This window comes from Protomyctophum parallelum, assembly GCF_964188405.1.
Source record: "Protomyctophum parallelum genome assembly, chromosome: 10".
Lineage (NCBI taxonomy): Eukaryota > Metazoa > Chordata > Actinopteri > Myctophiformes > Myctophidae > Protomyctophum > Protomyctophum parallelum.
The window spans coordinates 921972-935616 of record NC_139704.1 but is presented as its reverse complement, the minus strand read 5'-3'; the positions used below and the strand labels follow the sequence as shown (position 1 = coordinate 935616).

General features: G+C 41.1%; 2 protein-coding genes across 2 annotated transcripts in view; one reads left to right on the top strand and one right to left on the bottom strand.

Moving 5' to 3' along the window:
* The window catches only part of LOC310865222 (protein NLRC3-like), a gene marked incomplete at both ends in the record, with an annotated part of 239975 nt that overhangs the window by 76736 nt on the left and 149594 nt on the right, over positions 1-13645 (bottom strand). The gene's annotated exons all lie outside the window — the stretch shown is intronic.
* LOC310865329 (uncharacterized protein) lies at positions 3207-12988 on the top strand. Its single transcript, XM_083774369.1, has 4 exons — positions 3207-3308; positions 4836-4870; positions 9881-10189; positions 11612-12988. The coding sequence occupies exons 1-4, from the start codon at positions 3289-3291 to the stop codon at positions 11764-11766; spliced, it is 519 nt and encodes a 172-aa protein (XP_083630495.1). The 5' UTR covers positions 3207-3288; the 3' UTR covers positions 11767-12988.

Genomic DNA, 13645 nt, shown 5'->3' with positions numbered 1-13645 from the left:
TACCGATTTTTCCAGATCCGATATTTATCTTTTCCTAGAACACGTTTATGCCATATCACAATAGTACTATATCCAAAATCACTGACAATATCCAGTCTAATATCATGATATGGATTCAATATTGATACTAGGGATGTCCTGATCACTTTTTTGCTCCCGATCCGAATCCGATCATTTGAAAATGACGTGATCGGCCCCAATTTACCATCACGCGATCGGATCGGCCCCAACCCTCATTGGATTTGGAACACGGGTTATTATTTTTTTCAATTTCTTTGAAAGGTATCAGTTTTGGACATACAGTACAAGTTTTCAAGCCGACTACAACGATGTTCAAAGTAATTTCGAAGCAGTGAACATTAAAATGTTTGCTGTATTATTGTATTACGCCACAGTTGGTTCCGACCTGGCGTTGTTGTGATTGGCTGAGAGGCATTCTGATGCACATGGTTCTCAGCGTTAGGTACGGGGACCACCAGTGGCGCAAACGGAACCCTTTATGGGTCTGTAACTCTGAGATTCTACAATTGGAACCAAATGGACCCTTACAGGTCTGTAACTCTGAGATTGTACAATTGGAACCAAATGGTCTATATTTGGGTTCCCAAATATTACATAAATGTTAATTAATGCATATCCGAAAGGTCTATAATTATTGTTCTAATGATTGGTATTCTCAGCACTATGATGTGCATCCACCTTGTTTACCTTAACTGTAAGCTAGCCTTGAAAGGTAGAACAACGTATAGGTTGTTCCAGGTTTAATAACAGTCATTTTTGTTTTCTTTGCTCTTAACCAAACTGTGGCCTAATATCAATAATACACCGTGCAGGTTGTGTTGTGCCATGTTATATATTGGCCCTGGTGGTGGGCTGTGGTCATGGGTACGAGGCTGCGTGATCAAAAGTGATCAATTATCAATTATCGTTGAATGCTATAATTGTATTGTTGTCAGCTGCAGGGTTTCGGGCGCACAGCCTCTTTTTTTCAGTTTAGAATATGTTTGCGATACGATTTGTTGTCGCGTGATACTTTCTGTTCAGACAAACCTAAATGTTCCTCTGGTCTGTTTACATCTGTTTCATATTGTAGCCTATAGTCAATGCAATGAGAACAACACAACATTTTTAAACGTGGTTTGTGGCCTTATATATCTGGTTAGAATCCAGTTTGTGACTGGTGGTCTGAAGGTGTAGTGCCTGGTTTAAACGTAGCGAGGGGTTTCATATTTGCGTGTTTTAATGTCCCATATTGTTTTGCTACAGTGCGCAGTCCATATATATTGCTTTATAACTTGTTTAATGCTTTATTTTGTATCTTTATGAAGTATCAATGTGAAAGCTGCATTTACCCCTAGCCTTGGATCAAGATTCAAGACTCATAGATACACACATTTCAGAATCGATGTAAGAAATCTATAACAGTCTTGGTCCACGGCTATATATATTCACTTACTGAGTCATTGGCTGTTAACTTTTTCCACACTGAGCTGTGTGTAACAATGTCCCCTTTGTATTACATCACAGGGAGGACAATTAACAAACACTTATTGTTATTGACTTGACTAGCAATTACACCCCCATGAAGCCTTGAGATTTGTATCTGTTTTTAAGAGTCCCCTATTGCAGTGGTTCCCAAAGTTGGGTCCGGGGACCCCCAGGGGTCCTTGAGGGAGTTCCAGGGGGTCCCCAGCTAAATGATAGTTTGGAACCAAATGGGGGGGAGCTAATTGGTGTCAATGTGGGGGTCCTTGACATGAAAGTTTGAGAACCACTGCCCTACTGAGTCTCTAAGTGACCGATGACCCGGCTCAAGGAATGTGACCAAGAACAAAAACCATGAATGCCGAGCTTCATGGGGTGTGTAATTTTTTGACAATGAGTCCTTCTTTTTGAATTACTCATTTAAGCCCTATTTTATACTTAAGCTATTCGGAAATAGCAGCTCACAACCCGTTTGATTATGAGCTTGTAGATCTGCTATTTTCAAAGAATTTGGGAAACGTTGACCAAAGTAGGGATGCCATGCAAGGGTAAAAGTGGTTAATCAGCTCTATTTTCTGGGGTGAAATATCTCTTAAACACTACCATGAAGTGTGTGCGTGCGTGCGTGTACGTTGTGTCCACAGTGATTGTGTACTGTCGTTTGTGTTGATGCCAAGTTAAGCTGAATGTGAGTTTCTCCTTCATGACAGCAGGTGTGATTGTTTTCTGCTCTGAATGTTTTTTTTTGTGTGTGTGTGTATTGACTCATGAGGTACAGTCGTTTTGAAGCATGACAACTAATTATATATATATTTTAAATAAAATACAAATGTATTGGGTTATTGCAGTGGTTCTCGGTTTGTTTAGCTTCAGTACCTCTTTCCCCTGATTTCTGAATCCAAGTGCAGTGTTAATTTTGACTAGTCTAAACAATTTCAGTTTACTAAAATAGTACTAAAACTAAATGGTGTTATTCATAATCATAAGACAAAATCAGAATTTGCTGTCAAAATTAACACTTCCCCTTTACCAGTGCTGGAAAAGTACTCATGTTTTAATTCATTCATTGTGAGCTTGTAGTTTGGCTACTTTCACAATATTTATCTGTGGAACTACTCTAGTGAACTCTAACTAAATGTAATGCCTAGAATTCCAAGTGCTTGTCAGCACAATATGATTGTTTTTAGGGGGTCGCGGCACTGAAAAGTTTGGGAACACTTGGTCTACACAAGAATGCTATGAATTGGCACTTGATGTCACATGGGAGAATCATGCTGGTGGTAGCCTGGGCACCATTTCATTTCGGTATATGATCCGGGCTGGAGCCGGATGATATGCTTACGTCATGTTGTAGGCAATGGTTTGCCTACAACAAACAGGACGAACAGGCGGCGACAAATTCCTTTTCCCTCTCAATAAAAGTATAACCACATCATCCGGCCCCAGCCCGGATCATACGGACTTTTGAAACAGAGACCAGGCTTTGCTCCGAGGCGGTGGAACCTTAGAGTATATATTTCTAGAGAAGGCACCCAGAGGAAACCCTGAGGCGAAATGGACATAGTGGCCGGATTTGGTAGTGCAGCTCGAGCCAGCGCTGCTCCGTTGACTATCATTGCGCACGTTCATGTGATTGGGGCCATGACAAGGGGAAGGAATGTTTCATACGTGAACGCGCACAAACGGCACAATGATAGTCAACGGCAGCGCGTTCATGTGTTTGGGGCCAATCCGTCCCAGAATGTTCTCGTTGCTCTCGTTTTCTTTGGAAATCCCCTAACATCCTAGTCCGCTACCATCGAGATGGACTGGAACGCGATTAAGTACGTAGATTTATTGATTGATTGAAATATAATATCCTCCTAATATATAACAGTTTGTAGAATTACAGTAGGCCTACATTTCAAGCACAAACTCAATAGCCTACAAAGAAGTTGAACACTTCCGAAAAACTTGTAGTGAGACCCTCACATAACTGCGTGGTTTTACCGCTTATCTATCTTAACAAACTAACGGGTTTAGCCGATTATCTTGACTTCAACTTGTCTGTACTGGTTTAATTTCTTCAACTTGTCTGTACTGGTTTAATTTCTTTAACCTGTCTATACTCGTTTAACTTCAACTTGTCTGAACTGGTTTGATTTCTTTCACTTTTCTGGTCTTTACACATAGGCGCCGCTAGACTGTTCGGGACCCCCAGGGGTTGTTTTAAGGGGGTCCCAGACCCCAGTTGATGACAGCGAAGTGACAATTTAAGGACTTTTTACTGGACCATCACTGCATCAAAGTAATCAACAAGTTATTTGATTGATTGATTATTTTATAACAATATACAAATGCAAAACAGTACATGGTAGCCTACAGTCAAAGCACATTTATCCAAAAGGATAGCACCGAAAAAAGACCTTGCGGTCTTGTTTCCATTCGGGTCCCATGCATTCATCCACAACACAATACAAAAACATGATAACTATTTACAGGTGTAAGTACAAATAAATCTAAATACAAATAAATCACTCGGATAGGGAGGTTGGGCAGTCATCTTCTCTCCTTTTGACCCGCTGACATTGATGGGTGATTTTTCAGACCGGTTTTAAAGGAAGCCAGTGCTTTGTTTGTTTTGAGGGAAGGGGGCAGGGCATTCCGTTAAACAATAGGCGTGATAAAAGGGGTGAGGGGCTCTCTCTTATCATCACATTCCCAGCCAGTGGCACTGCAGGTGCAGGTCTGCCAACCCTTCTACATCTGCAGGAGTGTTCTGGCAGACTCCTGGACTGTCATTCCTCCTGGATTTGATATCAAACTCTCCAAATTCACCAGAACACAGGAAATGACATCTAGGCTATATGGTAAAATGTGTCTTGGGGAGGAGATGTTTATTATTAAAGATGGGTCTTACATTGCTTCAGTCATGAAATACATTTCTGTAGCCTACTTCTTGCGTTTTAATGGATGAAATTGTACACATCATTTCCCAACGCTATTAAAGCAACTAAGCAAGCGTGATGAAAGTATTAAAGTCCTATAAAGTTCACCAGAACACATCAAATGTATTTGTTGTCTGAGGCTATAGGAAGGGGATGGGAGTCCCACATTCATTCATGACAAGTTTAGCTTTTTGGGGAATGTTTTTTGAAAATGTTTTGAAATAATAATTCAAAACAATATTTAGGAAATAAATAAAGGGTCTGTGACCCAAAGAATGGGTCCCTAGTCCCTACCCAGTGTTTGGGAACCAGTGCTCTAAGATAATTAGATCTGCGCCTCTTTGAGTCAGAATCCATCCCTGCTGATGAGATGTATGTGCATTAAGTGTTAATAATATGACATGTATGTTTATTTACTGACAGTGCCTGGATTCTGTTCCTACTGCTGTTGAACTCAGGTAAGATCATAAACAATCTCCTCTCTGCAGTACATATTCCTCATCATATTATTCCACATGATATTGACATAAGAACCTGCATATTCCAGATTATATTAACACCATAAACAGTCTCCGTTAAGGATCGTTTGAGTTGGTGGTGCCAATGCTAAAAAACGCAAGCAAACGGCAAGTGCAAAAGGGCAGGTCTCGGGTGTTTCTGGAGGGGGTATAATTAGAATTGGAATAAAGGATCTAAACCTGACTTAAAAATAAAAAATAAATCAAGAAGGTGACATACAGTCAAATTCAATCTGCAAAACGTCAAACAGATTAGGCCCTTCTTCATGATCTCCACTGCATGATCCTGTCATACATTGAATATGGTTTCACAAACTGGTATGCTGGTGCCACAGTCATGGCTGTCAACCAATTTAACATTATAACACTCATAATAGATGTTTATAATCCTGTATAACTTTTAGAATGTATTATAAGTGCTGGTCATAATGCATTATTATGCTCAGTGGAACAGCACATTTATAACTACCATAACTTACTGTCTGGTAGTAGTCAGTTATAAAGTAGGTAATGTATTGTAACGCATCATAAATTATACATTTATTTACAAAACACACACACACACCTCTTTGAAATGCAATAATGCCTTATTATACACATCAATAATACGTTATAGCATGACTTTGAGACTTTTAAGTAAAGTGACATTTTATAATGGTCATTAGCAATTGTATCATTTTATAATATATATATATATATATATAGCATTACTTTGAGACCTGTCCGGGTATCTCAGTCGGTAGAGCTCTCGCCTTTAGACCACACGGTCAGATCCCGGGCACTGCAGCCAACTCAGCCTATGATTAGCACGGCTTGGCGGCAAGTCGTGTGGGAAGTACTGGGAGCTAACAGCTGATAGCTGGGCAGGTGTGGCGTGGCTCTCCACCTCAGCAATCCATCTCCCACAGGGGACTAGCACATTGTAACGGTGATGGACTCCTGTGTGTTACCGGCTGTCAATAAGCCACTCCCGACCTAATTCCTACTTATAAAATAGTATAAAATCACACCTGTGTGAAGTAAGTGGTGCAACTCCGTGTGGGGGTCCACCGGGGGGGGGGGGGGGGGGGTTCAGGAACCCACAGGAACGCACCCAGGGTGCCGGCCCGATTCCGGCGAGCCGCCCCCGTCCGAAACGGTTGAGAAATGACAGAGTTACAATCATGTTGTTTTCGTGCCCAGCCACCCACACACACACTCACTTAAAAATAATTTGCATCGTAGAGACTAGGGGGTCGATTTAGGACTTCTATTTTACTTACTTCTATATTACTAATCTAATTACAGTATTATGATCTGGGGGCGTGTAGTATGTCATATTGCAATTTTGGGCATGTTAAGAAGCGCTTTTGACACCCCGCGGAGTGCGCAAAACGGCCTTGAATTAGTCATGGGTGTGTTTAAGGCGTGTTTGAGACGTACCCAATCAACATGTCCGTACTATTCTCTTTACCAGTCAGCTGATGTCACATACGGAATGCGCACTTTGGGGATCGTGGTATGACATTTCTTCAGGCTGGTACCATAGAAGACATGACATGCCTTTGTCACATTTGGGTTAATTATTCCTATTGCACTGCATGCTGTCACCTTTATGCCTCAAAAGAACAGACCCACCTTTCAGATCGGAATGGAATTGCGAGTAGATAGCAGCATATTAAATTGGCAATCCATGCGTAATTAATTAATTCGATAACGATAGAACCATGTACCATACAGCGAATGAAAGCAAGATTCCTAAGGAATATGGAGATTTTTACATTTAATAAAACGGTTGAGAAATGAGAGAACCATGAGTGTTTATAGGCTAATATCAACGTTTTTTTATGAAAGACCAAACGGGCTGTGAACTTGAAGAGCTCAATCACCATCCCGACACGGAAGAAATATAGCCTAGTGCATGCATGTATATGCACTGTTGCACTTGCACACAGTAGCCTACACACGCTCTTTATTTGTTTCTATTGAAAAACACCAGTAAAATAACGTTTATTATATTTTATTTCATTCAAGTCACGACGAAGGAATGAGTTGAATGCGTGCTGCGTAATGCTGTGGCCCCGATGGTATGGTCTTCGCTGAGTTCGCTCGTAGCATTTTATTGAAGAAGACTTGAATCGGGTGTGATACAGCATATGAAAGCACATTTCCCACGGATTATGGAGATGTTTTTATTTATTTTTAAGGTTGAGAAATGAAAGAATTATGGCCGTTTCTAATCTCAACATTTTTTTTTTAAAAGACGCAAAACTGCCATGTCTCATAGAAACAAGTAAATAGGTCTATAAAAATAAGCGCATATAACAGGGGTCTGTAACCTATTTTAAATGAAGTGCCATGTTTTTATTTTCTAAATAGTGAGTCTGCCATATCCAGATTAATTTGAATGACACCACATTAAAATAAAAAAACATTTTGATTGTCCACAAATATAAAGTTCTTCCTTCTTTTTAAATATGTTCTTGCACATTGTTATAATGATCATTATATATCCCCCTGCAGTCAGAGTTCATAGTTTTAATGAATGAATGTGATGCATTGTGAGCTGGTATAGATCTGCTATTTTCAAAAGTAATCTTTTTATTTAATTTTTGGATTAGCTGTCCTTAGTTGGGCAAATGCATTCATCTGGGGATCCTTGACATGGGAATGTGCTGTGTGAGGATCACTGGTTTAAACAACATTAGGAGAAAAGCCCAAATAACCACTTTAGAAACAAGAAAAACAACCACACAGAAAGCAACTTTACAGAAAAATAAGCCGCTTATAATAAACAGACATGGCAACACTCTACCAGCCTTCCAGAGCCGCTCAAGTGTCAAATCAAACAGTGCTTTTTGCGTTTATGAGGTGGTCAGACCCACGTCTAATCGTTATGCGCTGAGTGTCTTTAGGTCAAGGGGCTTAATAGCAAATTGCGCAAAGCGAAAATAATTAACATAGGGACACTCCCACAATGCTAAAATATTCAGGACCGCGGTAAGCCATAATGTGTGTGCGTTCAACACGGGTCAGTGCGTTCAACACGGGCCGATATGCCTTTCATAATACGAATGTGCGCAGAGCGAGGCCAATTTATGTATTTCCATTGGTAAAACGCACCTTCAAAATCTACCCATAGGAGTCAGCCTGTTTACTCTCCTTCAGCTCTCCTCTTCCGGTGGTGCTCCTTTGTTTACATTCCTCCTAATAACAACAAATATACACATTCTAATGGGAGTTGTCCTGAGAGATTAATCATAGGCAGACCACTTTTGGACATCTGCATTTAGTTACAAGAAGTCTACACAATTAGAGAATGTAGAAGAATTGTTATTTTGATCAATGTTGTTTGCCTCCTAATGGTACCACATCATACAAGACATTCTTTCGTTTTTGGTCTGCGAGGCTACATCTAATCAAACGGCCGAAATGCTGAATGGGCCTTGATATTGTGGTATATTTTCACCCTGTTTATACTATTTTATGAACATTATATATACACATCAAAGTCATATATTAGGATTAGGTTATGTTCTTCATAGGGTAAAATGGGCCCACCCCTGGCTTGCATAGACCACCACCTCAAGAGGACAGCTGATAGTCGTCACTCAGCCCTTGAGTTAATTAAAACTTTGACCTGGGTGGTCCAGGGTGGTCCTCTGGAACTTTAGCTATTGACAGAGCAACAGATGGTCAATAGTAACATGCTGATCACAAGGCTAGGTCAGGATGTTTGGTTAGGAGAGGACGCTCATGTGCACGCACGCACGCACGCACAGTAAAATGCTGACCACTAGGTCAGGAAGTTTGGAGAATGCCCTACCATAAAGGAATGTGATTACTCCTTCAAAACCGGATCCAATGGAAACAAGCCTTAGTGCTTTCTTGGGTTTTTTGATCCTCTTAGCAGACCTTGTATTGAACTGCTGTGCTTATTCTACAAACTGTTAAAGTTATCAATCAAACTGCTGGTCATCAAATTATTGGATCAGGAATGTGAATAACCTAAAATATCCATGAATTCAATTATCCATGGGCTGAGTAATCAAAAGAAAAATAGTATTGGGGGGGGGGGGGGGGGGGGGGTGAACTATCGCTTTAACATCATAACAGTCCCATCTCTTTGCCAATATAACATCCTACAAAATGCACTGAGGGAAATGACAAATATAACTGTCCAGCTGTCCAGAAAATAAGTTGGCCTAAACTCACACTCTACACGAGACATACTTTTCCTTCCAAATGGCAAAGGGGGGCTGGGGGTTCCAAAATGTTGAGTGGATGAGGATCTATGCAGCAACAAGGCTAACGCACCTACTTCAGATGCTCAATAATGATGATGGCCAGACCAGAATAACTTCCTAGGTTTCAGGAAGAAAGACTCACAAGCCAAGGGCTTTGGGGTCTGGTCTCATTGGCCAGATCTCAATGACCTTTGTGGCAACTGTCTACTTTTAGTTGCCATTTTTAGGCACTAAGAGCAGGCCAGCAGTAGATGACCTAAGGGGCGGGTTGGGACATATCTAGGCAGGCAGTCATGGAGGTAGGAGGGTGCAAGACCATTGATAGCTTTATAAACATTTATTGCATTGTCTAACTCTAACGATAGATATAGGCTCTAATTCGTGCAATGTTTTTAAGACGAAAGAAGGAAGTCTTGGTTTTCTAATTCACCATAAAAGCAAGACTGAAAGTATTACCAACCAAGTACAATCTGTCAATCTGGTATCCTCCTGTCCTGACTTCCATATTTTGTATTTAAACCATCATTGTTCTCTGAACAACATCTAGAATCCAATGCACACATAACAAATGGATGCAGTGCATACTGCATACAAGAAGGTGAAGGTGCCATGTGTATCCTTTTGTTTCCCTGTAAAAGTTTATTGTAATTTGTGGATTCAAAGAATTGGTGTGTGTGTGTGTGTGTGTGTGTGTGTGTGTGACTGTGTGTGTGTGTGTGCGCAGTGTATTGTCAGGAGAGGATCAGTGTGAATGCAGGTAAGGACGTCCTGCTGTCCTGTGCCTACGACACTTCATCCGATGTGTTCTGGCGCTACAGAGACAGCCACATCCTCTTTGACATCATCGCCGGCAAGCCTGAACTGTCCAATCAGGACGTGCGCTTCGTGGGCAGAGCTCATACGTTTCCTGGACTCTACTCCAAGGGTAACTTCTCATTGGTTCTGAGGAATGTCACTCTGACTGACACCGGGCCCTACGAGTGTCACATCCCCATTGTGAACTACAAACGACAACTCGAGCTCGTGGTTACAGGTTAGTGGTGTGTGTGTGTGTGTGTTTGTGTGTGTGTGTGTGTGTGTGTGCGTGCGTGCGTGTGCATGTGCACGTGCGTTCCAAGAATCTGGAACAGAACCAGTTCCAGAACCAAAGTTATTTTGGTGGAAAAGGGGCCATAGAGCTATTTAATGCTCGTTTTAACAAATAAATACCACTTATAAAGCACCTTTACATGAACTTTACATTAGAATCGTATAAAACTAGAACAAATATTTAAAGTAGCTCTAATGATCAATTGTATAATAAAACTTGTTCATGTTTAATCACAAGTAAGACGCGCAAACGCGTGAAGCGAACGCAGCTCGTGTGTGTGTGGTTGTGTGTGTGTGTGCTACAGCTGCGCCCTGTGTGTGTGTGTGTGTGTGTGTGTGTGTGTGTGCGTGCGTGCGTGCCACAGCTGCGCCCTCTGGTGGCGGGCCGGTGGTGTAACAGCGTGACACCACACAGCGTGACACACACACACACAGACACTCAGCCCCTGCTGTCATAGTAAGTGGCTCACTGCGTTCGCAATTACATGACTTCACCCATTTTCATCATTTGAGTGTTTCAGAACTGGAACCAAAAAAAATACTTGAATTTCTTGCCCTGAACTGAGAACCAAAGTGGACGTATCACTATTCTACAGGTTGGAAGATGCAGATGCCATATAAATAATGTCGAAACATGCAATAAAAGGGAAAACTGTAACTGCCATTGAATTTCCCCTGTAAAATGGCCACTTAACCGGTCATATTTGACACAATTCTGGTCAATTCTGCTCCCCAGGCAGGCTCTCTCTAACCATTCAGATATGCCAACCCCAACTATAACGGTTCAGCGGCCGGTTCCGTGAAAGCAAAGCATCATGGTTCCAAGAATCTAAAACGGAACCAGTTCTAGAACGTTCTTTTGATGGAACAAGGAGAGAGTAGACAGATGGTGCCATGCCATCTAATAATGAGCATTAGTGAGGACCAGAGCCTTCTATTAGAGAGTTGCGTCACCGCCATTCACTTCATCGGGCCATGAGCGTTTCAAGTTACTTGAACACGTGACCGGCGCTGTTTTCTGCCCCCTCATTGACGCAACTCAGCTAGTCTAATAGAAGGCTCTGGTGTGGCTCAATTAAGGTTGGAAATGAGTGACGATGTTGCATATTTAAAACCCATTCTGGACGGGAACCCCTTTTGGTGTTTTAACTAAGCATTATGTTATACTTTAGCTGTTGAAAAATAGCATATCTACAAGCTCATAGCGCGCCGCTGAGTGGCGCGCTACGAGCTTGCAGGTCTGCTATTTTTGAAAAATCGTAAAAATGCGGCACAAATCTTTGAATATATATTCTTTCAGAGCGAACGTCAGGCCTAAATGGGTTAACAAAAGTTATATATATATATTTTTTGTCATTTCTTCCAGTCCAACCCACAGAGGAAACAACTGGTGGTGGCCCACCCACAGAGGAAACAGCAGAGTCGTCTCCTCCTGATGAGAAAGGAAACGGCGTGTCTATGAGAGAACACAGTACACTGATCTGCACCGTTCTGCTGTCTCTAAGTCTAAGCACTATGTAATCAGCTAAAACCATGACCAAAGATGTCTGTTGAAACTAAACAAAGTACTAAGCTATGATGACTAAACTATGACTAAATATACTGACAATTTTGTCAACATTAGACTAAAATGTTAGGGAGGGACTAGTGGAGAAGAGATCCAGTAGAACTAGAAGGCAAGTCATCATGGGTGTCACAGACCGAAAATAGCTGATCTACAAGTGAGCTTGTAGATCAGCTATATTCGGCATGCAGCTAAGTGGAAAAACGACCATTTCAATAGCATCACGGACCGCCAAAACTTTAGTCGACTAAATCAACTGCAGATTTAGTCGACTAAACCCTTAGTATTATAGGGTATTTAGTCAAATAAAACTAGACTAAAAGTAAAACATTTCAGGTGACTAAAATATGACTAAAACTTAGCAGAATTGTACTACTTGTGCCGGCCAAATTAAAATAGAAGGATAATCTCGTGCTTGTATGATGCCTTAACCCATTCTGACCGGGCACCCATTTTGGTGTTAGCATCATGTTATGCTTTATCTATCTAAAAATAGCAGATCTACAAGCTCATATCGCGCCACCGAGTGGCGCGATACGAGCTTGTAGGTCTGCCATTTTTGAAAAATCAAAGAACGACTGACATTTTTAGAATCTGATCTCAGGTCAGAATGGGTTCATCAGACCAGTGTGTGTCCAGTGGAAACCTCGTATGAATCTGATCTCAGGTCAGAATGGGTGGTGGAAAAAGCACTCGCATTGTCTTTACTTAAGTAGAAATATCAATACTGCAATATAGAAATACTCTGTTACAAGTAGCACATCCAGACAGTTTGGAACAGATATATAGCCTGCAATACACATTTGAATAACACCATTGAGTGCAATTTACAATATTGCATAGACTGAATTATTCATTATTTCCATATAGCTCACCCCAATGTGATGAATGCAACCCAGCAGAAGGAAATGTATTACACAGCTATGCCTTATGTTATGCCCCTATCGGCAGAAGTTCTTGATTTTCATTATTTTGACTTACAGCGGAGAATAGAACCAGATCCAGTGTTAATCAGGACCCCAAGAAGACTAGAGGCTCAGTCATGTGTCTCTAATGGGGATCCTTCAATAAACATAAAACATAGTAGATGATGTTCTCATGTTTATTTTGTAACTATATGTTTTGAAAGGTTTCTGTATAAATAAAAGTTGATATTGGTTTCCTATCCCAATGTTTGCTCATTATGGTTTCAAACGGCTAAGTTATTCAAATATGTCGTTACATGCACAGTAAAGAAAATGTAGTATAGTTGCCGATACTTAGCCTGATTGTCAGACTCTGAGCCTCCAGCTCTTGAAAGAATCAGTGCGCTGGCCCAGGCCGTAGTGTAACGGTCTGGGCACCGGACTGGTAATCCAGTCGCAGTGTGCCGCGGGTTCGACTCCCGGACCCGACACGGCCTTTACTGCATGTCATCCCCCCATCTCTCTCCCGTTTCCTGTCAGCCTACTGTCTGTCCCTTCAAAAATCAATAAAAGGCGTAAGCCGCAAAAAAATATCTAAAAAAAAAAAAAAAGAATCAGTGCGCTCAGTTGAGTGGGCAGGGTCTATGGGCTGGATACCAGGCTAAAGTCCTGGTATCGGCGAGTATGTCAGTCTAATTACGATACCATGTCATTTATCACATGATGATTTACAGTCAAAAATTATTTTGTATTTTGAATGCTTCAGTTGATGTTGCGCTACTGTATTAATAACTTATTAGCACTACATTTATATTCATTAATAGATTTTTGAGTCATAGATTCATTTCAAGGACCCCGATAACTCTACTACACTAAATGGAACGGAGCCTTATTAGTACCATTGGTAACACAAATTAAATGATCTTTCCAA

Excerpts from the sequence above, each read along its gene's own strand:
- LOC310865329 (XM_083774369.1), top strand. The coding sequence starts at position 3,289 with ATGGACTGGAACGCGATTAA. Across the intron at positions 3,309-4,835 it reads ATGGACTGGAACGCGATTAA|TGCCTGGATTCTGTTCCTAC; the intron begins GTACGTAGATTT and ends ATTTACTGACAG. Across the intron at positions 4,871-9,880 it reads CCTACTGCTGTTGAACTCAG|TGTATTGTCAGGAGAGGATC; the intron begins GTAAGATCATAA and ends GTGTGTGCGCAG.